Source organism: Acanthisitta chloris, unplaced genomic scaffold (genome assembly GCF_000695815.1).
Source record: "Acanthisitta chloris isolate BGI_N310 unplaced genomic scaffold, ASM69581v1 scaffold6740, whole genome shotgun sequence".
Taxonomy (NCBI): domain Eukaryota; kingdom Metazoa; phylum Chordata; class Aves; order Passeriformes; family Acanthisittidae; genus Acanthisitta; species Acanthisitta chloris.
The window spans coordinates 7,222-34,759 of record NW_008649853.1 but is presented as its reverse complement, the minus strand read 5'-3'; the positions used below and the strand labels follow the sequence as shown (position 1 = coordinate 34,759).

Sequence of the window (27,538 nt, the reverse complement as noted above, 5' to 3'; positions counted from 1 at the left end):
ATGAAAGATATTTGATGATGTCTTCGAAATATGTTGACAGGTCCTACAACTCAAAAGCAAATGGGTTTAGTGTATCATAGCAAGGGAGTCTTGTTGAACTGGCAGGTTATATTGCAGTATGATGAGACAGTTATCTGCTGCTTCTGTGCCAGAGAAAATAATAAAAGCAAGTAATAAATTGCTTGCTTTTCTGGCAAGGGATGAGAAGTAGTAAATCAGAGCAGATGTGTAGATTGTATGAGTGGACTTGTTCCTCAAGTCCAGTCAAGCCAATTGGAAGATGATTTCTGTCAGGAAATGGGTGTAAATGTGCTTTTTTATCCCCTCAGCTGATGATCTGTTGGAAATATGGGAACCACTCTGAAATGCTTGCTGAAAAAATGTGCAGAGGAAATTTGCAGAACATATGAAAGAGATGAAAATTGAATGTTGCAGATGTTCAGGGTTATATCATGCAGTGTTATGATAAGATTTCATGCCTGGAACTCTGCGAACCATTCTTCTGACCTGTGAACCTGGAAAAGTCGTATTTTATGTGCCCACATGCAGCATTGTTGTCTGTACAGATTATTTTGAAGAAAGTGAATAACTTCTGGGAGTTTTTTGGGGTTCTGGGAGGGGATGGTGGTTTGGTTTTTTCTTTAGCTGTGTGTTGTTTTTTCTTTATGTAAAATGAAGTGAAATTGGCTTTTACTCTAAGGGTGGTGAGACATTGGAACAGGTTGCCCAGGGATGTGGTGGCCGCCCTGAACCTGGGGGGGTTCAAGGCCAGACTGGATGAGGCCTTGGGGAACGTGATCTAGTGAGGAGGTGTCCCTGCCCATGGCAGGGGGTTGGGACTAGATGTTCTGTAAGGTCCATTCCAATCCTTAAATTCTGTGATTCTATGATAAACATACATGAGATCTGACCCACAGAGACCCCCAAACTTCCTTTTGGCCATGTTTCTGAGTGTGATTTCACTCTAAAGTTTAGTGCTGATCTAAAACAGGAGGGATGATACAGTGGTAATGTTCATAAAGCCTCTAGAATTACCTGGGTCATCCTTTATGAAAAAAAAAATCCCAATAATAGCAATATGGTTATGTTTCAGAAGGTGTGAGTCATAATTAAGCCATCTGTAGGGTGTTTTGTGGGATACTGTCAATTGAAAATCTAGGAGAGGGATTTGGGCTTTTAAGGAGCACCAGCTAAACCTGAACAGAACATTGCATGTGCTAGAGTATGTACTTCATCCTTTCCCTTAACAAGTAAACTGCAATGAGAACAAAATGCCCTTTGACATATATATACAAATATCTGTAATAGCCATAGATGTCCTGAATATTTTAATATGATTCCTCTTGACTCACTGCAGCTTCACCTAAATGTATTGTTAATTGCTTCATTTGTGGTGGATTTTTTCTGTTATACTTTTACCCTTCAGCAGATAAAGATCACTAAGAGGGGTGGTGTAATACATATGCTTATTTGTTCATTTATTGTAGGTTCTGAGCTCCAAGCTAATGCCAACTGCAGATGATGAAATGGCAAGAAACTGTGCCAAGTCTTTCTGTGAAAACTTCCTCAGAGCAGGAGGTTTGAGGTTAGGTTTCAAAACCTTGACTCAATGACTCTTCATTTAGTTAGAGGTTCTGTGTGATTCCTGCTTTCCATACTGTAACACACTAAAACACCTGGCAGCTTCTTTTGCAGAGAAAAAAAAGTCCACTCAAAGCTGTTTATTTGTTATCCAGTGTTTGAAAAGCTACTGTAGCTATCATAGTGATGTAACAGAGTACGTTGTTAAACTTCAAGATCAAGTTAGGCACAGATAAGCTGGTGAAGTGTAGCTTGTACTAAAGTAGTTGCTATTGGGATAGTTTAGTAACATTTAAGTGTTTCAGTTCAAATTTCCAAGTGTATATACATTATACTGTCCTGCATAGGTGCCAGTGGGTATTTTAGGCAGTCAAAGCATAGGTCATGCAGTGGGAACCAAATTGCATTTGTAATTACAGTCTCCAAAGTTCAAACCCTTCAGATAAGAGTGAAGGCACAGTGTGAGTGGTTTGAAAGACCTGACAATAATGATTGTGTGAGATCTATCAGGCATATGTTGCTCTTAGTAATTCTATCCACCACATTCCCCTGCCCCATAGATCCTGAAGCATTTTCCAGCAGGAGCAGGAAGCTTTCGCCTGTAGGTGCAGGAAGGGAAAATGGGGATGGTGGTCTCCAAAGAGGACAGTTTGAACTGCACTCAGCTGACTGAATAAGAGGGAAGGATGTAGATAAATTAATTGCAACTCCCTCCTAATGTAAAACATTTCTAAATGCAATCTGTCTTATTGATTGTTTTGAAGTTTGGTGGTGAATGTGATGCAGAGAGATTCCATCCCATCAGAGGTAGACTATGAAACAAGACAAGGAGTCTATTCCATCTGCCTCCAACTTGCCAGGTATGTAATTGCCTTTCATTAGACAAGGTGCTGCTTTCTTGGCTTTTAGCGTGCAGCTTGTAGTATTTAAGGTTAATTGGTACTTCGAATTCTGTTTCGTTCACTTACTGTGAACATTGAAAACTAAGCCTGATGTTTTTGCTCTGTGAACGTAGGTTCTTGCTTGTTGGCCAAACAATGCCTACCTTACTGGATGAGGATTTCCTTAAGGATGGGGTAGAAACATTGTCCTCACGCCCCTTCCGTAATGTCAGCCGCCAAGCAAGTAGGCAGATGTCCATTTGTGGAACACCTGAGAAGTCATCCTACCGACAGCTCTCTGTGTCTGATAGATCCTCCATTAGGGTAGAAGAAATCATACCAGCAGCAAGAGTTGCCATACAAGTAAGGAGGTGTTTAATGCTTTGGGGTGATGTAGTGGTGTCATCTCCAGTGACAGCTGTATAACTCATGGATTTTTCTTCACTCTGTCATTTATACAGGTTCTTGCCCAGGCTCCATTTAAAACCCTCTAAAATCTTGACCATCAGTCTCTCTTCCAGCTTTGATCTGAATTTTAACTTATTCTCATAAGTTATTTTGGCAGTATAAAGGGAAGCAGTACCCCAAAAGTGCTTACCAGAAGAGGTTCTACACAGAAATGTTGTGGTTTAGTTTCAGTCATGCTTAACTCTAAGATCTTATTCTTCTTAATTTTCTGTGAATAGAATGGACCAAGTTTCTGCTTGAACTTGTGGCTTAGCAGTCCATGCTTCTGTGAATTAGAAAGAACTGAATTAGTTTTTTGTTTCAAATGGCTCATAAAATTAAATTTGCTTGATGGAACCCTGGGGAAAAAGGAAATTTTTAGTTTAAATGTCTCAAGAAAATGTTGCTTGAAAACCCATTTGAAAGTTGAGTCCGGTTGAAAGAAACATCATAGTTAATGTGACAAGGATGCTATGTTGGGTTCTTGGGCCATGTTTTCCAAATGGATCGATATGATCAAAATCAGAATCTGACTCCAGATAAATGGATAGGATATTTAGCCCTCATGGAGAATTGAAAAATTACCTACTTGCTATTGATTCTGTTAATTAAGGGAGTGATACTAATCTCTCATTGGGAACAAAAAGACTCTTGTAGCCTTGAACCTGCTTAGAGAAGAGAGAGGAAAACAAATTCAAATGTCAGTTTGTCATGATCCCAGAAGATACATTCCTCTTATTCCTGTGATTAACAGATGATGTTGAATATCACAGAAATAATTGCTGCTTCTTGTTCCTTCAGACTATGGAGGTCAATGATTTCACATCCACAGTGGCTTGTTTCATGCGCCTCTCTTGGGCTGCTGCTGCAGGACGCCTGGACCTCGTGGGAAGTAGTCAGCCAATAAAGGAGAGCAACACTTTATTTCCTGCTGGGATTCGAAACAGACTTAGCAGCTCAGGTAGGTTAGCTATGTCTCTAAAACAATCCAAAGAAAATGTGTGGTTTATTCTTAACTGAACACTTTGGAAACTTCAGGCTGAATTCATTGGATGATGATTGCATGATCATTGAGTCCCTTCTGACTCAGGATATTGTATGATTGAATCCCATATATCTGAGGAAATATATATGTATATACATACATATATACATACATATATATATATATTCATGTGACATTTGGAGACTTTTAAACTGCAGAGAACTGACCAGTAGCTGAAAACATCTGAAAAATTTAATGGATTTACAGCACTTGTTCATTTCTTAATGCAGGAAGTAACTGCAGTTCAGGAAGTGAAGGAGAGCCAACTGCCCTACACGCTGGGATCTGTGTGAGACAGCAGTCTGTGTCCACCAAAGATGCTCTGATTGCTGGGGAAGCCTTGTCCCTCTTAGTAACCTGCCTTCAGCTACGCAGTCAGCAGCTAGGTATGAAATAGAGTTGGATTATTTGGTGTTTGGAATATAAGTTAGGTAGGGGAAGACTTCTGGAGACAGACAAATGAAAACAAATAATGAGAAGCTTGTAGCTTTGTTAGCTGAGACAGCTCAAATTAAAACCACAAGATTTCAATTAAAGGGACAGGAATTTTTTTTCTTCTGTACTGAAATAAGGCATGCAGTGCTGTGCCTTAGCAAAATGTTTTGGGAAAGCTGACTGCCTGCCAGTATATAAATATTTGCACAGGCTTTGAAGTATGTCATTCTCTGAGTGCTGCTGTTGGCATAGCTAGTGTTTAGTACTTGAGTCTTTGTGTACAGGAAGTGTAAACATCAGTGACGGAGCGAAGTGAGGGAAACTGCTGTTATAATGTGGTGCCAGTCTCTGGTGAGGGAAGGAGATGGGGATATAGGCAAATGGCCATTACAGCTTTTCAGTGTTGATGGGGGGATGTCCTCTAGGTCCTGTGGTATTTTAATGCAAGACTGTAACTGGTTTATTTTAACTTCATGTTTTTAATAAGATAGCCTGGTACTCTTCTGTTTTAGGATCTTTTTACAATTTGCCTTGTGTTGCTGATTTCATCATTGACATACTGCTCGGATCACCAAGTGCTGAGGTGAGGGTCTTTCTCTGAAAACTCCATACATGTTACTTCTGAAATGTGAGAGTTTGGATCATTTCATATGGTCTGAACATAAAACTGTTCATTACAAATACTGCCACAGTTTCATACAAAGTTCATTCATTCAAACAAAATTGTTGGTAATTCAGTATCTAGTGATGTGTTGATAGGAAATGCTGAAGTATTGCATTCTTTAGGCTTGTTTCACCTGTGCTGTGGCTAGTCTAAAGGAAATGTTCACTTTTTGATGAGGCAAATTCTGTAAAGCGAGTACTTTAGGGAAAGTTCCAAGTAACTTTCCTCTCAGAAGATTGTGGTAAAATTTAATGGACTCTTAGGAACTTCTAAAAAATTATTCCAAGCATCAGAGCCCTCCTAAAATTCATTCTTTCTGATTTAAGTTTGTTTTAAAAGCTAGGGATTTTCATGCTTGCTTCATTTCATTGCATCTCATCTATTTTGCATGAGGTCATCCCATCTTTCCCCCTTACGTAATTTATAATTTGTGTTTGATAAAGCATCAGAGTTGTTAGCTCAAGGCTGAAAGTCGAGTGTTAAATCCCTGTAAATGGAGAAACCTTGGCTGGTGGGTGCAGAGCTCATAGTCTGGTTTGCACAAGCATTTAAATGTCTGTGGTTTCTGTTAGATTCTTAATAAAACAGATGTGTGGGGTTTGCATCCTTTGAGCAACTGCTAGTGTGTGACAGTGACACTGTTTCAGATTCGTCGTGTTGCCTGTGACCAGCTGTACACCCTTAGTCAGACAGACACATCAGCTCACCCAGATGTACAAAAGCCAAATCAGTTTCTCCTAAGCGTTGTTCTTGGTGCCCAGCTGCCTCTCTGGTCACCAACCAGTATCATGAGAGGAATCAACCAGAGGTAAGTCTGAGAAAGCAGATCTGCCACATTTCAATATAAGTAGCTCTGTAGAAGCTCTGAGCCACAAGGGACTAGAACTCTGCAAGTCTGTCAAATGTAGACATCCCTGCAATTTTTAGAGGAGTAACTGAGAAGTTAAAACATGGTGTTTTATTGTCATCTGATAACTAACTGAAAGTGTTATGAGGTGAGGGAAGAAGTTGGGGTTATTCATAACATTTGGAGGTAGCTGTTGGGATCTGCGCACAGAAGCATATCCTGGCTACCTTGGGTTGGATGGACAGAGCACACAGGCCTTGAAGGCAACTGCTTAGAAAAACAAATTCTGATTTCAAATTGAATCTTTCTTCTGTTTGTATCTATTTCAGACTTTTGTCTCAGTGTACAGAATATTTTGACCTGAGGTGTCAGTTACTGGATGACCTGACATGTAAGTATGTTGCAGACACCTGGCACTCTGATTGCAGCTCCCAAGCATGTCTTCCTTCTGTAGACAAGATGTAGAATTGCCTTCACAGAGGCGCCACTACACCATGAACTCAGTGTGACCTGCCAGTGTGCTGACTGTCCTGTGTTAATGTCATGATGTTCTTGGTGTTCACTCCTTTTGGAAGCAGCTCACTTTTGGCAAGTGAACTGAGTTCCTTGGTGGAAGGTTTACTTTGTACACATTGTGGGGGAAACTAGACCATACCAAACTGTTTGAAATTCTTTGTATTTATATTCTACATTTCCAGAGCTGTTGATTTTTCTGTGCTTTCTTTTTCTCCTGCAGCATCAGAAATGGAGCAGCTGAAGATAAGCCCAGCTGCCATGTTAGAAGATGAGATCACCTGGCTAGACAATTTTGAACCCAACCGCACAGCCGAGTGTGAGACCAGTGAAGCTGACAACATCCTCTTAGCAGGGCACCTGAGGCTTATAAAAACTCTCCTTTCACTCTGTGGGGCAGAGAAGGAAATGGTTGGTAAGTATTTCTTGTGATTCTAAATTGACTAGACTAGCGTGAATTCTGCATAGCACTAACAGATGACTTGATTGGTAGACTAGACATGTGAAGACATTATCATACATCAGTAGAAGTGATACAGAACTCTAAGGAGTAATTTTGGCAGTCCCTTTGACAAAATATTTGGATATTTTTTGTTGATATGGTGCTATTAAGTGATTGTATTGTTAGGGAAGACCTTTGCAGTAATAATGTAAGTATTTAACAAGTAGATGTGGATTGCTGTGTTACAGGTTCATCTTTGATTAAGCCACTGTTGGATGATTTCCTCTTCCGAGCATCCAGGATTATTCTGAATAGCCACTCCCCAGCAGGCAGTGCTGCAATCAGTCAGCAGGACTTTCATCCAAAGTAAAAATTCTATTTTTTATGTTGGATTTTATCCTAGATCTCATGAACGCACTGGGGCTACAGATACTAGGGTTTAATACCAGTGTTGGAGTATCTCGCCTGTTCTCTAAATTTTCTACATAAGTGTCCAGATAGCATTTTTCTAAGTTTTTCTGTGACCCTCTTTTCTGTACTTCCAAAGTCTGTGCTTTGTTAGATTAACAATGAACTGCAGGCACAACTGAGTGCCGATTTGATGCGTCCAAAGAGTATTCCTTTAGCTCATCATCACTTGGGAAGTTTGTTAAATTGGAGCGTGAGCAGGAAATTAACTTCCCAAGCCTCTTGTAAATGTGAATCTCAAAAGTTCTGCTATTTTCTTTTTCCGTTCAAAAGAACTGTATTTTGTGAAAAGCTAATGCCAAGCAAGCCTGCTTGTACCTGAGATAGCTGATAATAGCCTAGAAATTATCAAACAGGGAAAAAAGAGTGAACTTTCTCTTTCCTGTCACAGCTGCCTTCTCTTATGGCCACACAATAACTGAAGGACTGGGTGAATTAGCTCATGTGGAGTTTTGAGCTGCTGCAGCTGGATTGCTTATGTGGGACTTACTAGCTGGTGTTAGGGTTGAATGAGGCATATCTACACTGCCTTTACACAGACCCTAAAGGATATTCCAGTGGGGCATCTAGCAGTGCTACACAGTGTTTTGCTCCAGGTTTGCTCAAATGAGTTCATCTTAACCATGCTCTTTTGTTTGCTTAAAGCAAATAAAGCCTTTTCTTGGGCCTTTAGAAGAAAGGGCTGGTGTGTTCAATAATCCACTGAAAAGAACTAAGTGAAAGTGTTTTGTACTGGTCTAGCTTGGCTTGGATCTAAGGTCATCTCTTGTAGCAAGGGAGTTATCTGTTCTAACTCTTTCAGAGCTTGTCTCTCTGTAAATAAGTCATTATGTCTCCATCAGTGTTATGTAGTAGAGGGTACCTATCTGTCTGTCCTCAGACATACAACCAATTCTGTGTCTTCTCTTTAGGGCACCTACTTTGCCTTGTTACTCAATGTTAACAGCAAGTGTATCCAGTAAAGGAAGCTTGTTCAAAGGAGTGTTCATGGTGCTGCTCCTCATTCGATCCTTCCCCATTCCCCTTCCCCAAGGAAGGAAAAATATCACTCTGTATTCTCTCAGGAGTGTTTTATCATTTAAAGTGTTCCTTTTGAACATTAATTGTCACTTGTTCTGAGTAATATGGCTTTCTGGAATTAGAAACAATTGAGTCATCTGCCAAATACATCTCAGATGTGGTTTTCTTTCCAGGTGCAGTACAGCAGACAGCAGATTAGCTGCTTATGAAGTGCTGGTAATGCTGGCTGATAGCTCACCTTCCAATCTCCAGCTTATTACAAAAGAGCTGCTTTCCATGCACCACCAGTGTGACCCTGCACTTACCAAGGAGTTTGATGTAAGCAAGAAGCCTTTTTTAATTTGTATTAGCGTGGTTTGGATACTGTGCATGATTTACTTTATTGCTCCATTTATGAAATGTCCATGGTCTTCAATTTAAAATGACCAAAAGCAGGTAAGAGTCAATGCAGACTCATTTGATCTTCCTCAGACGAAAATGCTCCAGCAAGTCTTTGTCAGTTATTATCTGGATAAGAAAGAAGTATTTTCTAGGCATCACAAATAGTATTTATTTACTATTACATTTTAGACTATTTTCAAACAGTTTTGTGTAAAGTGGTAAATATTCAAATGACCAGTATTTCAATGATTGCAGGAGCTCTTGCAACCTTTCAGAAACTTTGTTCCTGATTTACCGTTAAACTGTTCTTAACAGCTCATATGCAAGGGGGAAGGGTTTTAAACTGAAAGAGAGTAGGTTTAGGTTTACATATTAGGAAGAAATTCTTCCCTGTGAGGTTGCCGAGGCACTGGCACAGGTTGCCCAGAGAAGCTGTGGCTGCCCCATCCCAGTGTGCAAGGCCAGGTTGGATGGAGCTTGGAGCAACCTGGTCTAGTGGAAGGTGTCCCTGCCCGTGGCAGGGGGTGAAACTATATGATCTTGAAGGTCCCTTCCAACCCCAAACCATTTGATAATTATATGATACAAGGCTTATTATAAAAGCACTAGTATGTTCTTGGAGTCTTGTGTTTTTGTAACTTACTGAGACAACATATTTATTTGTCATTCTAGTATCTTCCCCCAGTGGATAGTCGGTCCATTTCAGGATTTGTGGGACTGAAGAATGGTGGTGCTACTTGTTACATGAATGCTGTCTTCCAGCAGCTGTATATGCAGCCTGGTCTCCCAGAGGTAATTGTTTCAACATCCAGTAAAGTCCTCTCTTTGGAATTACTGTCACCCAAACTGCAAGTTCATCTTAGCATTTGTAAATTAATTGTTTAAAAAAACAATCAACTATGTCTGTATAAAAACATATACACAGTAAATATATAAACTACAAGTTGTAGTGCTGTGTATCGTGGCAACTAACAATTTTGCCATGAACCAATTTAATAAGGTTATTTGTTTCCTTCCAGGCCTTGCTTTCCATTGATGATGATACAGACAATCCTGATGACAATGTGTTCTATCAAGTTCAATCTCTTTTTGGTCATTTGATGGAAAGCAAGCTACAGTATTATGTACCTGAGAACTTTTGGAAGGTATTACATCTTTCTATTTAGAATATATAGCTTTTCTATTTGACAAGTAATAATTTGTTCAGCCTTTTGTCATTGCAAAGTACCTAAAGTAAGTTCTACTTCAAAAAGTCAAAACATGTTAAAATAAATTTATTTTTAAAAATTGTTTTTCTTAGTGATCTGTATATAGAACAACCACCTTCTTGTATATATTTATATTTTTAATAGATTTTCAAGATGTGGAATAAGGAACTTTATGTTAGAGAGCAGCAGGATGCTTATGAGTTCTTTACCAGTCTTATAGATCAAATGGATGAATACCTCAAGGTAAAGACCTCAGTGATTTCTTTCTTGGTTTATATGCATGTCCATGGTACTTGTTTTCTCTTTCTCCTTTGTTCTTTAGAAAAGAAGGCAGAGAGCCATTTGGCTTATTTTGTAATCTACACAGTACTCAGAGGTTTAAAATTCCTATTGATTTCTTGGTCTCTCACCCTGCAATATATCCAACTGATGTCTAACTTTACATCTCCAACAGAAAATAGGAAGAGACCAAATATTTAAGAATACTTTTCAAGGAATCTTCTCTGATCAGAAGATCTGCAAGGACTGTCCTCACAGGTAATGTTAAATTTAGTGCATGAGTTACCAAGTTATGTGCTCCCATAGCCATTAAAATATGTAGGTCAAAACAGCACAACAAGGTAGAGACAGATGCCCTTGTGAGCATCACAGCTGTGATAGCTGTGGGGCAAATGCAATACTCTTCTCTAAGCATATGTCTTGTTACTGCAAGTTGAGTAGGTTCTACTCTGTCAATGCCTTGACTCTTTTTCTTCTTGGATTTAGGTATGAGCGCGAGGAAGCCTTCATGGCTCTCAACCTAGGCGTGACTTCATGTCAAAGCCTGGAAATATCATTGGATCAGTTTGTTAGGGGAGAAGTTCTGGAAGGAAGCAATGCATACTACTGTGAAAAGTGCAAAGAAAAGGTATTGGTTCTTAATTTATGTGAAAGAAGATTCAGCTGTAGTTTGATATTTTTCTTAAGCATTACATGGTCATAGGAGGCATGCTTGGATGCTGCTTACGCTTTCTACATTGAAGACATAATCAAAAGGTTCAATCCATGCAGATAGCATTCTTCATTCCATGTAACTCATGTTGTAGACTGAACATTTAGAGGGATGGCAGGATGGTAAAATACTGTGTAACATATTTAGATGTCCCATGGTCATCCTGCTCCCATGGCTGTATTGTACGTTGTGCATCTACAGAAGAAAGCTGCAGAATGCCTGAGGAATGTAGATAGAGGTGATATTCTTGTTTCTTTTTAAGAGAACTACAGTGAAGCGAACCTGCATTAAGGTCTTACCTAGCCTGTTGGTGATCCACCTGATGAGGTTTGGCTTTGACTGGGAGAGCGGTCGTTCTATTAAATATGATGAACAAATAAGGGTAAGAACACTTTTCTGTATGTTACCCTTCTCAACTGCGTTGTGTAGTGAACTCTCACTCTTCCTATTCATCCTTCCTTCCTTTCCCCACATTTTGATACAAGGATTTTGAGTACATGGTACATTTTGCAACATGATCATGCGGCAGAAAAGAAGTCATTTTCCTCAGAGCTTTCCGTGTCCACAATATTCTCAGGGTCCTGTCAGAAAGCAGGAGCAAAAAACCTCCTTAAAGACATTCTATTATTTAACTTTCATGTCATAAGCATAAGAAGTTGAAGTTCCGTGTTTTCCTCTGGTGTTTCCAGTCTGGGAAGTATTAATACAATTCTCATAGAATTACTCTAAACGTGTACACAGTATAATGTCTTGGTTGAACTGAAATATCTCTTCAAACAGTTTCCCTGGATGCTGAACATGGAACCTTACACTGTGTCAGGGATGGCTCGCCAGGACTCATCCTCAGAAGTGGGGGACAATGGCAGAAACACAGATCAAGGAGGTGGAGGTTCTCCAAGGAAGAAAGTTGCCCCTACAGAAAACTATGAGCTCGTTGGTGTGATTGTTCACAGTGGCCAGGCACATGCAGGGCACTACTACTCCTTCATAAAGGACAGGAGGTAACTGGCAAGAAGATATATGTGGGAGGTTTGAGAGCTGTCTAAAGAACTACTTGTTTTGGGAGGGTGTAGTGAGCCCTTCAGAGCTCTGTTGGAATCACTCTTCCTTTCCTTAACACCCAACATTGAGTGTTGAGGCAATAGCACAGTAATATGGGACATCATCTTATAAAATTCTCAGCAATTCTTAAGTACTTTGTATTGCACTTTAAGGGCTTTCTGTGATCCTTAGCTGCAGGAGATGTGCCTCATGTTTAATCAAGCTTATGTTTTTTCAAATGTGGCTTTGACATTGATTGAACTAAGCTTTCTATTTACTGTCAAAACAAGTGTGAGTTCAGGGTTGTCATTTCTAGGGTACTCAAGGTGGTTTCTGCATTTCACTAAGACAATCAAATGACTTTGTTTTTGTTGTGTTTCTGTTCTGTTTTGATCACAGGGGATGTGGAAAAGGGAAGTGGTATAAATTTAACGACACTGTTGTTGAAGAATTTGATTTGACTGATGAAACCTTGGAATATGAATGTTTTGGTGGAGAGTATAGACCTAAAGTCTACGATCAATGTAAGCAAAAGTACAAATTGATTTACAGTAGCTTCGTATTTCATACGGATTCTCAGTAACAGCAGAGCTCAGTCCATTGCATGTACTTGGAGTTACTTGGTCTAATAATCCTTCTGAAACAGTTTTGGCCTAAAGTCTTCACTTTATTGAAGGACATAACAGCTTGTATATGAACTGAGACATATTCACTGTTGTTCAGCACCTTGTAGACTAATAGCAAGTTCAAAAGCAAAATGGCACTTTATTAAAATAGTTTACAAAATCCAAAACAAACAGAAAACAGCCCTTGTTTTAGGCTAGTGAAAATGTCTGTGCGTAGAACATGGTGTGGCATCTTATAGTTAAACTTTTCAGTGCTTTAAGGAATCAATTCCAAGTACATTTCTGGTATTCACTTGTGTCATAATTCAGATAGTTATATTTTTTTAAATGCATATTTTGGAGTTCAGGTTTTTCTTACTGACTGTCGTAGACTGATGTTTTGATCTGATAAATGACTTTATACTGCCACAGTGTGTATTACTTGCACACCCAGTTTCACTTCCATATGGGAATGGCAAAGGTACTGAACCTGCCCAAGCCTTCATCAAATGCCTTTTCTCCCACCAGCCAACCCTTACCCTGACGTGCGGCGGCGCTACTGGAATGCCTATATGCTATTTTACCAGAGAGTGTCTGATCAGAACTCTCCTGTCTTACCAAAGAAAAGTCGAGTGAGTGTTGTGCGTCAGGAAGCTGAGGACCTCTCATTGTAAGTTCCTCTTGTGTCTGTAAGGTTTGTCTCTCCAGAACGAAGAAATTAATAGTTCCTGTTCAATAAGGAATACACTGACCCCTCTGTTGGGTTAGTTTGGTTTTTAAGCTGCTCAATGAATATTCTTTTATAACATTTATAATTTCCTCTCCCATACTGCTGTCAGTAATGCTGCAAGAAGTTCAAGCTGACTGACAGCCTCCAGAAATATTTAGACTGTTGTCAAAATTTGCCTTAAGATCTTTCTGGCTGCATTGGTATTTTAAACCTAAACTGTAGATTTGTCACAGGATTTCATTATTCACCTTGAGCTTGTTACATATTATTGTTCAAAGTGTTCAAAGCCAGGTTGGATGAAGCCTTGAGCAACCTGGTCTAGCGGGGAGGTGTCCCTGACCATGGCAGGAGATTAGGGCTAGATGATATATAAGGTCCTTTCCAGCCCCTCAAATTCCATGATTTTATGATTCTGTTTTTCAGATCTGCTCCATCTTCACCAGAAATTTCACCCCAGTCATCACCTCGACCCCACAGGCCCAACAGTGATCGTCTCTCCATCCTGACTAAGCTGGTTCGAAAAGGAGAAAAAAAGGGACTTTTTGTAGAGAAAATGCCCGTGAGAATATATCAGGTAGAGCTCCCTGAAAGTGGCAATGAAATCCTATTCATGTGAAATTTAAGCACATAGTGAGAGGAACACAGTAGCTTTGAAGGTCACCTTGAAGTAATTCCCTTCTTGAAAGCAAAGCTAGAAAATAATTCTAGATTCTGACATAAAGTTATTAACAAGCTGTTCAGTGGTACATTATGGAAATTCTTGCTGTCCCTTCTCACAAAATTGACCCATCATTCTTTGCTTTGAAGAAACTGCAGTCAAATTAAATATGAGATGTGGCAGCAGTCAGCATGCAAGCAGGGAGATCACTTCTCACTCAGCAGAGAAGATACTTCATTTGAAGTGCACTTGAGGAGTAATGGAGATGATGGCAAATTACAGTCATCCTCAAGTTCTTGAGTTCACAAGAATGTAGAAAGGGGAGAAGTGAAAGAAACCAAAACCAGCTTCAATTTTGTTCTTGTCTGTTAGCTTATGTAATACTGAATATGATTTCAAAGGGGCAAACACAGACATTAAAGGCAGCCTTGCAAGTCGGGACTGAAAATGGAGGTGTGAGGCGTTGGCGCAGTAGTGAGAGGGTGGCAGAACCTGCTTATCATTTAGCGTTCATAAGGGTAAGGTGCCAGTCTGCAGGCCTGCAGCTCTAGTCCATACAGAAGAGGGTACAATCTTGGCCTCCTAAACACACCATCCTGCTGATCTTCAAGAGAGTCTACATCACATATGCAGAATAAACTGTGCAGGTTGTGTCCAGCCCTCTACATGGGCTGTATCAGGGCATTAACAGTCACTTTAGGCTTTCTTGTATCCAGGGTTGTATTATTACAATGAACAGAACTTGGCTCAAACATATTGAGAGTCTTTCAGCAAAATCTCATTTGAGAAAGAAGGGCTTGGCATTTAAATACCTTATTGTGGCTGCAGCTTGTAGTTACACTGGGGCTCTTTGCTCTGTACAGCTAAATTTACTCAGCAGGCCTTTCAGGTTTGGGGGATGTTCTTTTGGCTTTTTTATTAAAAGCAAGCAGAAAATTAGAACTTACCTGCACCTTCTTCCTTTTTTCTTTTCCCTTAATGGCCAGATCATTAAATCCCTCATCTGTTGCTTTATAATGTCCTTGAAAGAAAATCACTGGTTTTATACAAATCTTCTAAGTCTCCTGTATGTATTTTTCTCTCTGCTGAAGTAGTGATTCAGAAGAGAACAGAATAAGCCTGATAATGGTTTTTAAACACCACACATTTACATAAAATATGTAATTTTAGTTACAGAAATGTATTTTGACAACATGTTAAATATTTTTTGCCACATTTTGTAGATGGTGAGAGATGAAAACTTGAAGTTTATGAAGAACAGAGATGTATACAGTAGTGATTACTTCAGTTTTGTTCTGTCATTAGCTTCACTGAATGCTGTAAGTACCTAGATTTTGATCTTAAGAGTATTCAGAGTATGTTGGGTAAAAGGGCCACAGAAGCTATTTGGGTCACAACCAGGAAAACTGTAAGAGAAAGGTTGACATGATTTTGCTTTTCCAGCTGAGCTGACTCCAGCCTCCTATTCTAATGAAACATACCTTTTGTAATGATGCAAACTGAGCTCTAGGGGGACAGAAATTCCTCTCCATATGGAAGATCCAAATGTTGGTGTTAAGTCACCTCAAAGTTGATAGGATTTCGTGGGAAATACAGATTACTAATTAAGTTTTTCTAAATGGAGTAGTAAACCAATAATGAATAAATTTATGAAATCATGGATCTAGTGGCCCTACAGCAATATATGGTTTAGCATATCTGTTAACTAGCATAGTCAGCACTGGAGGCTGATTTAGCACAGAAAAGTACTTTGGTTTATTCTTTCCAAATGAAGTAAATAACTTGGATAGAAATATTGCTGTGTTGAAGAGAGCATATGTGCTGCAGACATACTTCTGCTCTGGAGTAAATTTGATGTTTCTTTTAGACTAAGGTAAAGCATCCCTATTATCCATGCATGGCAAAGGTGAGCTTACAGCTGGCAGTCCAATTCCTCTTCCAAACCTATCTCCGAACCAAGAAGAAACTCAGGTAAGACCTTGATCTGGGTCCTGTAACAGCATATCCTGAGGGTTTTTTGTGCCTGTTGTACCTACAGCACCTTGAAATACTGCAGGTGGCATAGATGTTCACATGAGCAGCAATACATTCCTGTATCCCAATGAAATCTGGGAGAGAAAGGAGTGTCATGTATAACCCAACAGTTTGCTGCCTCTCCCAGCTGCCTGTTAGTTCAGTGGTAGTGGACTGGGCATGAAGAGATTAATGGCTTTAAATGTAGCAGGTTCCAAAATACATCTCTTAAGTGTTTTTCTCTTAAACCATCTAATGTCTGTTCAATTAAAATAAAAATTCTATTTGACAAGCAAGAGACATGGCTTAGGCTTTGGAGGTCTTTTTTGTCTTTTGAGGTGGGTTTTTTTGCCGTCTTGAGGTAGTTTTCCTCTTTGATTACTGACAGTTGTCCCTGTTGTGTTAAAGGGCTGATACAGAAGAATGGATTGCTACCATAGATGCATTGCTCTCCAAAAGCATTGATGCTTGTCAGTGGTTAGTTGAATATTTCGTCGGGCCAGAGGGCCGGGAGCTTGTAAAGTAAGTACTGGTAGCTCTGTCTTGGTGTGTTCTGTGTCTCATGTGTGGATGAAGGTTCCTAATCACATGATCTAATGTATTCTGAAGGGCTCACCATGCACATTCTTTAAACAGACACTCTAGATAATCACTAAGAGTTTTATTTCTACTCTTTTCTCTGACTTGTGGAACTTTCTGAGTAATTCTGAAAATCTGATAAAAGAGAGCAGTGTCCATGGAGGAGGACAAAAGTGTTGAATTCAGTGGAGTGCCTTGGAATGTGTTTAGATTTGTCTAGTCAATTGTGCAAGTGATGGAAAAGGAGAACATGATGAAAGTGTTTAGGGTAAGGTTGGTTAAATACTTGGCTGACAAAAATCAGAGATAAGCTGAAAAGAATTTTTCCAGCCAAACTGAGGATCAGCTAATAGGTGTTTTCAAAACACCTAAGACGAATTTTTGGAGATCCGACACACATTAGAAAGCTGCATCAGTGTAAGGAAAATGTTATCTTTGAAGATGTATTGAAAAACAGGATTTTGTGAGAGTTTTTAGCGCTTTTTTGTTAATAGAATGAATAAATATCATGTGATGTTATAGGCCTTACTAGTGACAAGCAGGAGTGCAGGAAAATAAGTTGAAGCTTATCCACAGAAGTGCAATACAAGATGTATCTGGACTTTTTTAAACAGTAAACACCACACTTAACCATAGCACCCGTGTGAACACGTTGATTCCAGTTCTCTTTGCAGCTTCGCCTTTTATCTTCCAGGACTTTCCTCCTGGAATGCAGCGTGAGGGAAGTGCGAGTTGCTGTAGCCACTATCCTTGAAAAAACCCTCGACAGTGCCTTGCTTTATCAGGAGAAGGTTAGTGTCACCTCAGCCCCAACGGTCCTGTTGGTTGTCTCTCCCTGATGGCTCTCGCTGTGTTTGCAGCCAGCACTGTGTGAATTGTGACAAGGTGAAAGGTTTCTGTCTTGGTCGTGCTTGTTGCTCTTCATTTCTGGAGTAGGTTAATGCTCATTTACTCTTACCCCAGGAGGTAACATGCTGCTCTTAACACTCAAAATTTAAGTTCAAAGTGTTACAAGCAATTCTGTCTGATTTCAACTTCTCTTGTAAACTGCTATCACTATTAATAGTTTGGAAGCACTGTTTTCTAAGCATTTGTTATCTTTTACCTGATTCTGATACAAGCTGAATTTTTAACTGATTCTACTTCCTCACTCAGAAACTAAAGCAGTACTAACTGACTTATCTTGTTCCAGAAACAGATACAACTATGGTTATTGTTAAAGGTTTAACTCTCTATTAAAAACTCTGATGTGTGAAACACTTTTGGTTTTTAAGCAGTAGACAACTCTTTCAAATTAATATTTTTTTCCACAGTTAAAAACTCTACATCAACTATTGGAGGTGCTACTTGCTCTACTGGATAAAGATGTACCTGAAAACTGTAAAAACTGTGCTCAGTACTTTTTGCTGTTCAATAACTTTGTACAGAAGGTAAGAAACCGTTGTTTTTTCATGCTTATTTGAATTTTAAAGGAAAATAGCAAAGCAGTTAGTGATCCTTTTTCATAGAAGGTTTTAGCATCACAGTGAAACTCTCAGAACTTTTATTAGAGTAGTATTTATTTTTTAAGTAAATGGCTTTGAATACCGGATTAGGATAAAATCACACAGAAACATACCAATGGAAAGTGTCATTTCCAGAGTCTGAATTTTGACTTCTGTTTTGAGTGGGTGTTTTGAGCTGTTCTTAAATATATATGTCCAGCATTCAGGATTTTTGTCCCATAGGAGGCAGGATACCTGACTGGACTGGACTGCTCATCACAGTATGGTTTCTCTCTTCCATCTCTTTTTTTTTTTTTTTTTTTTTTTTTTTTTTTTTTTTTTTTTTTTTTTTTTTTTTTTTTAATTTGTTTTCTTATATGACATTTATTGTGCATTTGCTGATTCTGGTCTGGTTTATTTAGTGTTCTCTATATAACAAGACAGCTCTTCAGAGATGTACTGATTGACCTGTGTTGTGATGTAGAGTGGACAATGCAGGGTTTAGCCTGTGCATTTTACTTCTCTTCTCTTGAGCACTAATTCTTTACCTGCCCAGGAAAGTAACTTGTTGTTGTTGTTGTGTAACAGCAGGGAATAAGGGCTAGCAGTCTTCTTCTCAGACACTCTGCCTTGAGGCACATGATCAACTTCCTCCTTGGCCCCAACCGGCAGAGTAATCAGGTAAAGTTGTGTTGTGCTGTAGTTTGTCCATCCCCATATGTTTTATGATGCTTAAATTATGAATAAATACTTTTCATGTGGTTGGATAGACTAATCCTTGGTTTATTATAAAAACTTCATGAAAGTCTGACTCTACTTATGTGTAGTTGGTGTGGAAATAGCTGTTTTGGCAGAAGCGAGCATGATGGTTTTGATAATTACAAAATTTTTACCCACTCCAAAGTCTTAGGCTGTGGTGGTGGAGTGTAAGGACATTGTTTTGGCTTAACGAAGTTGTGTAAGTCAGCCAAAGTTAATTGAATCTCTCTTTGGCTCAAGCAGAATCGCAGGTGGAGCTCAGCACAGGCACGTGAGTTTGGATATCTTCACAACACTGTAGCACTACTTGTTTTGCACTCTGACGTCTCCTCGCAAAGAAATGTTGGTAAGAATTGCCTTTTTGCCTTTTGGTGACTTCTACATTTCAGTTACTTTGACTGGAAGTAACTTAATACCAATGAGGAAAATAATCACTTTGAATTTAAGGCAGTAATGGTTAGCATATGTTTGATAACAGGCACTCAGGGGTATATGTGGGGTATGGAAATCTTGATACTAACACTATTGTGCCTTCTCCCCTCCCCATATGCCTAAAAGTTCCTTCCTCATGTGTGATTCAAGCTGTGCTGTTGGCTGAACAGACTCACAGCCTAACAGGCTGTATTTTGCATAGATTTGTGATGGCTTTTGCTAATCTCAAGGGGAATATTTAGACTGAGCTACTGGATAACACACAATTAAATACTCTCCTTGAGATTTCTTACAAGAGGCAGAAATATCCAAATAAAGATAACAGAAGAATAGGTTAAAATTTTCAGTTTCCTAAAGGAGGAGTTTCAAGTTGTCTCTGCAAAAGAATAACTTTATTTCTGTCTAGTTTAAAAATTCATGTAGTAGTAGGTGGTCAAAGATCTTAAAGTGAAAGAAGAATGATGAATGTTCAGAACATGTTGAATGTGCAGCAGTGATTGTGAGTGAAACAAAAGCTCAAAGTACTGATAGTAAATGTGATCATTTTGCTTTGACTTTCCTGCATTTCGTTGCCTATGTTGTCACTAAAGTAAATGACACTTCAGTGTGCAAGAGACGGTTGCTTTGAGTGGTAGCATATGAACCATAAGTTAGCTGAGATGAGTGTCATTAGGGATTATATGGTGCCAGATGAGAGCAGTGTCTTCCAGGTATGTTAGAGCAAACTAATCTATTAGTGAATTGTTTTTGTATTTGCTGTTATAGCTCCTGGTCTCTTTAAGCAGCGTCCACCTCTAAGCATCACCACTTCAGGGCCCTTTTTGACGCTCCATGAAGAAGTGGAAGCCTTGTTATTCCTGTCTGAGGGAAAACCCTACTTAATGGAGGTATCTGTTCTAAATTCTGTCCTACTTGAACCTAAAAGCTGCTCTGATGTATTCCTTTGACACATCCTTACATGAAAAACACTGAATATTAGAAAGAAGCCAGCTGGGGAGTATGTGGTTGTTATTTGAGGCCTAAACAAGAAGATAGGTTTCTTCTTATAGTTTCTTCTTGATCCCTTCTTATTCTAGTATATTCCTAAACTTAGAGTTCTGGTGTGACAGTTTATGAAGTTAGCAAAGGCGAAGGTGAAAGACTTTGCCAGTGTCCATGCAGTCCATTACCATTTCAACTGGAGGTGATGACTTGAGTTGCTCTGATGCCATGGATCATGCTTGACCAATCCCTTGGAGTTGAGCAGCAGGAGCTGAAGGAGTGCTGTGAGGGCAGCGATTTAGCTCCCTGGACCACGCAGGTGCTGGGAGAAAAAGTGCATCCTTCCTGGAAGACTAACATTCTATTACAAACTTACTTTCTTAAAAGCAGTTGTGTGTCTGTGAGTGAAACGGTTTGCGTTTCCCTTAGGTGATGTATGCGCTCCGAGAGCTGACTGGATCGCTGTCGGTTCTCATCGAGATGATGGTGTACTGCTGCTTCTGCAATGAGCACTTTTCCTTTACTGTGCTACACTTCATCAAGGTAGGGGGATAATCTAGAGAAACCTTTTGCATAAGTGCTTCTTCTAAGCTTTGGTCACCCTGTGTCTTGCGGGTTGTAATGGCAGTGGGATCTGTAGAGCAATCAGTGCAGTTTGTTGGAATTAGGAGGGTGTTGGTGGGTTTGGGGTTTTTTTAGGCTTTTACTGTTTAAATCAACAGATGCTCAAAAATCTGTAAAGTTGTCTTGTAATACATTGCTTCAGCAACATGTTTTACTGTCTGACTTTGTATTTCTTACATGCAGACTCAACTGGAAACTGCTCCACCTCATGAACTGAAAAACATATTCCAGTTACTCCATGAGATACTGGTAGGTGAAGGGTAAAGACTTATGCAGGGTAGCCTTTTGTATTGATGCATGATGAAAAAGTCAGGACTGCCTTGATAATTTCAGCATCCTCATATCTTCTAATCCTTCAGTTCAAAGTTTTTATTACTTTTTAAATTGCTGTCTTCACAATCCAGTGATAAATGAAACTTCACAAGTCTTGTTCTTCATGTAGGTGTGGATACAGGTGTCACACACAATTTACTGATCTTTTTCTTTCCTAACAGGTTATTGAAGACCCATTACAAGTAGAGCGCATCAAATTTGCCTTTGAAACTGAAAATGGATTAATAGGCAAGTAAGCCAGTGGGTGAACACTCCTGTCTCCTTCTGACCCTTGTGTTGGTGATGGTTCATATCATCTCCTGGTTTCTAATCCTCCTAAACTTTTACTTCTTAGGGAAAACAATTCAGCATGTTTGATTTTGCCACCACCACTCCAAAAAATGCTCTAAGAAAATCCAAAATAAGCATTAGAATATTATAGCAACACCAAACTGGAAAGGAATTGAACTTGGAAAGAAAACTAACTTACTTAAATAAGAAGCAGATCAGGGTCTGTGTGTAATGCAGGGGGGGGAAGTCCCTTCAATTACCATAACAGAGGAGCTGTATGAATCCTGTAACCTTAAAAATTAAGTTTTGTTTCCTACATATCTCAAGAAATTGCCAATCTTTTTGTTTTGTCAGCATCCTAATTACTATTAAAAGAAACTGGTTCAGCACAGAAGGATGCTGATACTAATAACTGTAGTAAGCCTCATAGCCTGGCAGGTGGCTCCCATTTGTTGCTGCTCATACAAAGAGTTGTCTCTCCATTTGGTAGAGAAGCTTTACTGAAGTAAAGTGAACTAAAGATTCAAAAGCAACAGAAAAGGCCCAGAAGTGTTGAGAGCTTACTTCATGTGCATGAGGAGAAGAGGCTTTGTGTGCAAGTGAAGTGTGGGGTTAGCCACACAGTGCTCAAAGATCACCTCTGGTGGGTTAGTGAAGTTCTGTGAAGCTCTGGGCTGTTTGGGTGAGGAGCTGCCTCAGATTGTGACTTTTACCTTAAAGTTATTTTGGATTCTGGAATATTCAGCTTTGTTTTTCATATGGTTCTTCAGTGCTCCTCTGATTAGTAGTTTCCATATATGACTGATAGAAGGGAAGAAAATATGCAGCAGTGTAAGAGAATAGCTAAGTGGTTAATTTAATTTCTGGATAAATTGGTCCCACTTGGGCAATACATGACCTTTTTTTCCTCTGCAGAGGAGAGGTGCAAGTATTCAATTGGATTTTTGTGTTCAAGGCTTCAAGAACTGCTCTGAGCTGAGCTTTGGGAGTGAAAGTTGTAGTTTTACCTTGGAGTTTCCTCACAACAGCTCTGAACAGCATCCCTCACATTGGCTATGTTTAGTCCAAGAAAGGAAATCAGCAAATAATAGTTTTTTGGTGGTCCTTAATAGGATGTTTGTGCATAATTTGCAGTACAGCAGTGCTGTAATTTTAATCATCTGTTCTGCTTCAACAGCATTAAAACTGGCAATTTATAGTTTCTTAGCAACTTTTGCCAGCTTTGGAGGTCTCACTGCAGTGTTCTTTGCTGACTGCTATAGACAGAGCAACTTTGGGGTAGCAAATCTGATTGTGGCAGCTCCATGGAAATGTTTGTGCTTCTCCTCAGTCAAAGAATTTTGTTAAAAGATCTGGGAATTCATGGTATAGAAAATTTCCTAATAGGAATGGCCTGGGGCTTTGCCCAAGTCTCCCATAGAACAGTTTCATGGCTGTTGAATTCTACTATGCTTGTTTGTGTGAAAAAGCTTTAAACATTCCTCTAGCTTTGTACATTTTGATCCAGGTGGGAGCTGGTGATCTGGTTCATTTAGAGATGTTTTAAATAAATATTTTTTCCTTCAGACAAATGTAACCATAGTGATTATCTAACACAGAATGGATTATAGGGGAAGAATAACTGCATTAGGACTGTTTAAAATTCAGGTACTGCATTTGAAAGATCAAAGTGAAAATGCAGTAATTCTGTTTTTAATCCAATAGAGTTGTGGAAGTACTCAGAACTGCCAGCACTACAGCAGTGTGTTTAACACAAAAACTCATGCTAACATCTGTAGAAACAACTTCCACCACCTAACTTAAAATTTTAGCTTTATCTTTATTATATTTTCAGACTGGCTAGTACATAGAAACCTGAATTGTGGTTTTTGGCCTGTTTCTCTCCACAGCCTTGATGCACCACAGTAACCATGTGGACAGCAGCCGTTGCTACCAGTGTGTCAAGTTCCTTGTTACTTTGGCTCAGAAGTGAGTAACAGAGGTTTCAGAGTTTAGCCTCATCCCTGCTTTAGGGCCCCTCCGTGAATATTTAGCTTACTACTCTCACTGGTTTTGATCAGCTTTATCCTTTGTTACGGGTGCTCAAAGGTCTTGATGGTACATGTGTCAGCATGAACTGAAAGCTTTCCTGGTTAGTTCCTGAATGGATTTCTCAGAAAACGAGCAATAATTGCTGTTTATAAAGGTGAAGGTCATTCTGTAGAGGAGGAGCCTGGCATTAACACCAGGATAAACACAAGGAAATTGTCCCAGGTTTTGAAATATTATGATTCTTAAATTCTCTTTGTTTAGAACTTGGCATGTGTCCCAATAAAGCACAGTTCTGAAATATGTGAACCTGTGTGGTAGGTGACTTTGTGTAAATTTTCCTAGGCATTATTGCTCTTGCTAATTCAGTTAATAACAGGCCTGTGCAGCCTAAGTCAGTTTGCAGTCATAACAGTGCACACAGAGGGCAGCAGTGCAAAGAGAGAGGAGTCTGTGTGGTTTTTGTTAGCCAGAATGCCTTGTTCCTGACTAATGAATCTAATTTCGATTCCCAAGGTGCCCTACTGCAAAAGATTATTTCAAGGAGAATTCCCACCACTGGAGTTGGGCTGTGCAGTGGCTACAGAAAAAGGTAATTTGGCTGTAACAGGGAAGCTGTTGCTTCTTTACAAGGAGAATTATGAAATCTCCAGACTCTCTGTGGCTCTCTAAGGTGACTGAGACAAAATACAACCTGCTTTATTTTTTACAAATACAACTTGGATGCAACTAAATCTGATGCAGTGCAGGAATTTCAGTAGCCCACCATGTATTTCAGGCATAGACACATTTTCAGTGGGGAAAAAAGTCGATGTGAGTGATCATAATCATTATTCCTTACCATGGGGAAAGCTTTAGTGCCACTATTCATGTTAGAAGGCTTCACTTTTTTAAAAAACAAAACAGTTCTCCTTTGCGTTGTTGATGTGAGAGAATGTGTAAATGAGTATATTGCTTACAGAAGCATCACAGCTTTGCACAAAGCACAGCTGTTGTCAGATACAGTTTTTCCTCCCACACATGTAGGTTTTGTTTTTCCCTTTAAACTGAACATAGGTTGGCCAACATATCTCTTAATAAATACCCAAGGACCCTTTAGAAACTTAAAGCTCATCAGAACTGGCCCAAGCAGGGCCATGCTGGGTCTCACAGCACTGCCTGTACAGCTCTATAGTATCCCAGCTCCAGGATGCCTTTCTGTCCTGACAACAGCTACTGACAGGTCTGGGTTAATCCTCTTGTACCTATTTTCACTTTGCACTGGCCAATGTAAACCCTGAATCCATCACTCTTCAGCTGGCACCCTGTAACTTGCACACACATGGAGGCAAAGGGGTTGGTTACTAGTTTTCAGCTGAGGAGCAATAGCCTCTCTGACTGTTCTGGCCACATTTAAAGTGTGTGTTTGTCTGTGCTCCACATCTCCAGCTCACTGCCAGAGGATTCAGGAAGCTTGTTCCAGACTTGTTAGTTCACAAGTGGTTGAGGCTTTACACACGTTAAATGTGTATGGCGATTTAATGGTTTTCTTGGCTTGCTCTGCAGATGTCTGAACACTACTGGGCTCCACAGAGTAATGTGTCCAATGAAACATCCACTGCAAAAACCTTCCAGCGCACTATTTCAGCACAGGTATGTGTCACTCGAGGCACCGTGTTAAACTTGCTTTATTTTCTTTCTTGCTTTTCAGTTAACATCTTTGGGTTTGGTAACTTTAGTCACCACCCCTGGCAGTGTTCAAAAGGCATGTGGATATGGTTTAATGGTGAACATGGTGGTGGTGCTGATGTGGTATTTGGACTTGATGATCTTAAAGATCTTTTCCAACCTTAACTATTCTATGACCCTGTGATATTCCAGTGCACTTAAGACCATTTTTCCTTTCGAAGCCGAGACCCTGTGGTTGTTCCTGAAAAAACTAACCGTGGAATGATACTAGTCACAATTACCTGTGGTGACTCAGCTGCCTCACTACAGCAGCTACATTATTTTAGAATCAACTTTAAAAAGAATAACAGTTATGAAATGAAGGGATCACCATGACTTCTGACACTCTCTTGGGCTGTTTCCAACTCAGGACACATTGGCCTATGCCACAGCCTTGCTGAATGAGAAGGATCAGTCTGGAAGCAGTAATGGGTCAGAAAGCAGTCCTGCCAATGAGAATGGAGAGAGGCACCTGCAGCAGGTAAAATAAGGGCAGGTTTACCTTCTGTTGTGTTGCTCTATTGACACCTGGTGTCTGGGGCTTGGGTCAGACCCATCACTGACCACACACACAATAACTGTGCATCTTACAAAAGTAACATGTCATATCTTTCTCTCCCCATCCCTTGTGTGTGTTGAAAGGGCTCAGAGTCTCCTATGATGATTGGTGAGCCTAAAAGTGACCTTGATGATGTTGACCCATAGAGGATATCTGTGAACACAAGAACAGATCAACTCAGACATTTATTGCCTGGTACCTACTGGATCTGGAGTCGAGTTGCTTATGCCATTAGAAGTCTGGGAGAGCAGTGGCTTTACAGGACCAGAGGCAGTGCTGGAGGAGGTTGTTCCCCTGAAAGCTAAAAGCATTTTCTAGCCACAAAGGCTTCAGATCAGTAAATGCTTTAGAAAACTGCATCTTCACCTGCAGTAGCTTGTGGCAGTCCAAACACCGAAAACAGTTTGTCAAGAAGATTTTATCAAATACACAAACGCTAGTGGTTGAATTTTTATGTGAACATTAAATGAGTGAATGTAAAACTGTTGCTTTTCTGTGATGCTGCAAAAAAAATTCTTTTGGTTTTTATACAGGAAAAAAAAAGAAACAGACTGCCCTTATGTATGGAGGGCAAATTTTTAATCTTTCTGATAATATTGAATAGGAATATTCAAATTTCTGTAAAGATGTGTGATGACTTACATTTCATTGTAAAATATTAGTTAAAGAATGGGTTTACATAAGGACTTCTGTATTTAATATGTCTCCCTGCTCATTTGTAAAGCTCTTGATGAGAAAGATCAGGAAGACTGCTTAGTAAGGAGAGTGATTCCTTACAGAATGGTTTAGTCCAGGAGCTCTGGAATGAGTCATCTTTCCTGCTACCCTTCCAAAAATTACAGGCGACTGGGAAGGGCAGTAAAAGAAAAGCTTTGTTCTCTAGGTATGCAAGTGTTTATTGTTCAAGGATGTTGGTGAATTGAAAAGAAAAAAGCTAATGAGTAGTTTAAAAAGAAAAAAAGCACTTTAAGAAGGAATTCTGTTGCAGTTTTACTCATTAAATTTCTTTAACCTTTGGAGACATATTGAATAAAAGGTAGTCTCAGTCATGGATCTGCAATCACTTGCTTATGCTTTGAAATTACTGAGAAAGTTGGTATTGGTTGTATGTGATAAATAATTCCTTGAGTGAGCTGGGAACACTGTTGTGCAGATTTTATAGCAATTTTAACATGGGGAAAGAATGAATTGGCTTTGTTTGTATTTTCACTTGACCAGGCACCATTTAAAATCTCACAGCTCTTTTAATTTGCTCATAAACAACTGGAAACCAGTTGGGATGCTTTGAGCACAGCTTTGTTTTCCATGTCAAGTGCAGTTCAGTGGTTTCTGGCTCTGGATACAAGCTTCTTCTGTGCCAACTAACTCTTCATCTTTTGTACATTTTGCGTTTGTCACATTTTCTGCACTGCTTTTTGCCTTTATTTATGGATTCTGCCTTACTTTAAAAAAATTATATAAACAGACATGCACAGGAATGGGGGACAGCTTAAGGAGTGCCTGGGTACCTCCAGAATATATAAATTTGCCAAGTTAAAGGCACAACCAGCCAAAAAGTGCCTTTTTTTGTTTCTTTTCACATGCTGTTGCCGAAACACGAAGCAGCAGACAGCTTTTCACTGTTGTGCACTAATATTGAAAGTAACCAGTCATTTCACTGTTGGAAGTAACCATCAGACGTGATGTGTCAGCTGTACAGCTTTCTAACTTATTGTGGGCTAAGGGAGCCGTCGTTGGGAATTGAGCACAGAGAAGTAAGGGTGGCATTGTAGTGGACCTCTCACTTTCTTTTCCAAACAATGTCTTCATAGA

General features: G+C 39.6%; 1 protein-coding gene across 1 annotated transcript in view; it reads left to right on the top strand.

Annotated features, from left to right (window-relative positions):
* The window catches only part of USP24 (ubiquitin specific peptidase 24), a 50,422-nt gene extending 23,775 nt beyond the window's left edge, over nucleotides 1-26,647 (top strand). Inside the window, exons 30-66 of the mRNA XM_009074614.1 lie at nucleotides 1,488-1,585; nucleotides 2,346-2,441; nucleotides 2,597-2,825; nucleotides 3,711-3,870; nucleotides 4,185-4,340; nucleotides 4,902-4,972; nucleotides 5,701-5,861; nucleotides 6,230-6,291; nucleotides 6,637-6,828; nucleotides 7,104-7,221; nucleotides 8,517-8,661; nucleotides 9,397-9,516; nucleotides 9,744-9,869; nucleotides 10,077-10,175; nucleotides 10,387-10,469; nucleotides 10,698-10,839; nucleotides 11,186-11,305; nucleotides 11,704-11,924; nucleotides 12,364-12,488; nucleotides 13,098-13,239; nucleotides 13,723-13,873; nucleotides 15,181-15,276; nucleotides 15,825-15,928; nucleotides 16,379-16,492; nucleotides 17,244-17,340; nucleotides 17,863-17,979; nucleotides 18,622-18,714; nucleotides 19,036-19,138; nucleotides 19,990-20,111; nucleotides 20,635-20,748; nucleotides 21,013-21,078; nucleotides 21,324-21,390; nucleotides 23,322-23,400; nucleotides 23,977-24,052; nucleotides 25,006-25,092; nucleotides 25,538-25,648; nucleotides 25,810-26,647. Of these exons, the coding sequence (XP_009072862.1) occupies nucleotides 1,488-1,585; nucleotides 2,346-2,441; nucleotides 2,597-2,825; nucleotides 3,711-3,870; nucleotides 4,185-4,340; nucleotides 4,902-4,972; nucleotides 5,701-5,861; nucleotides 6,230-6,291; nucleotides 6,637-6,828; nucleotides 7,104-7,221; nucleotides 8,517-8,661; nucleotides 9,397-9,516; nucleotides 9,744-9,869; nucleotides 10,077-10,175; nucleotides 10,387-10,469; nucleotides 10,698-10,839; nucleotides 11,186-11,305; nucleotides 11,704-11,924; nucleotides 12,364-12,488; nucleotides 13,098-13,239; nucleotides 13,723-13,873; nucleotides 15,181-15,276; nucleotides 15,825-15,928; nucleotides 16,379-16,492; nucleotides 17,244-17,340; nucleotides 17,863-17,979; nucleotides 18,622-18,714; nucleotides 19,036-19,138; nucleotides 19,990-20,111; nucleotides 20,635-20,748; nucleotides 21,013-21,078; nucleotides 21,324-21,390; nucleotides 23,322-23,400; nucleotides 23,977-24,052; nucleotides 25,006-25,092; nucleotides 25,538-25,648; nucleotides 25,810-25,872 (4,326 nt within the window). The 3' untranslated portion in view covers nucleotides 25,873-26,647. The remainder of the gene's footprint in view (nucleotides 1-1,487; nucleotides 1,586-2,345; nucleotides 2,442-2,596; nucleotides 2,826-3,710; nucleotides 3,871-4,184; nucleotides 4,341-4,901; nucleotides 4,973-5,700; nucleotides 5,862-6,229; nucleotides 6,292-6,636; nucleotides 6,829-7,103; nucleotides 7,222-8,516; nucleotides 8,662-9,396; nucleotides 9,517-9,743; nucleotides 9,870-10,076; nucleotides 10,176-10,386; nucleotides 10,470-10,697; nucleotides 10,840-11,185; nucleotides 11,306-11,703; nucleotides 11,925-12,363; nucleotides 12,489-13,097; nucleotides 13,240-13,722; nucleotides 13,874-15,180; nucleotides 15,277-15,824; nucleotides 15,929-16,378; nucleotides 16,493-17,243; nucleotides 17,341-17,862; nucleotides 17,980-18,621; nucleotides 18,715-19,035; nucleotides 19,139-19,989; nucleotides 20,112-20,634; nucleotides 20,749-21,012; nucleotides 21,079-21,323; nucleotides 21,391-23,321; nucleotides 23,401-23,976; nucleotides 24,053-25,005; nucleotides 25,093-25,537; nucleotides 25,649-25,809) is intronic.
* Nucleotides 26,648-27,538: the final 891 nt, after the last annotated feature.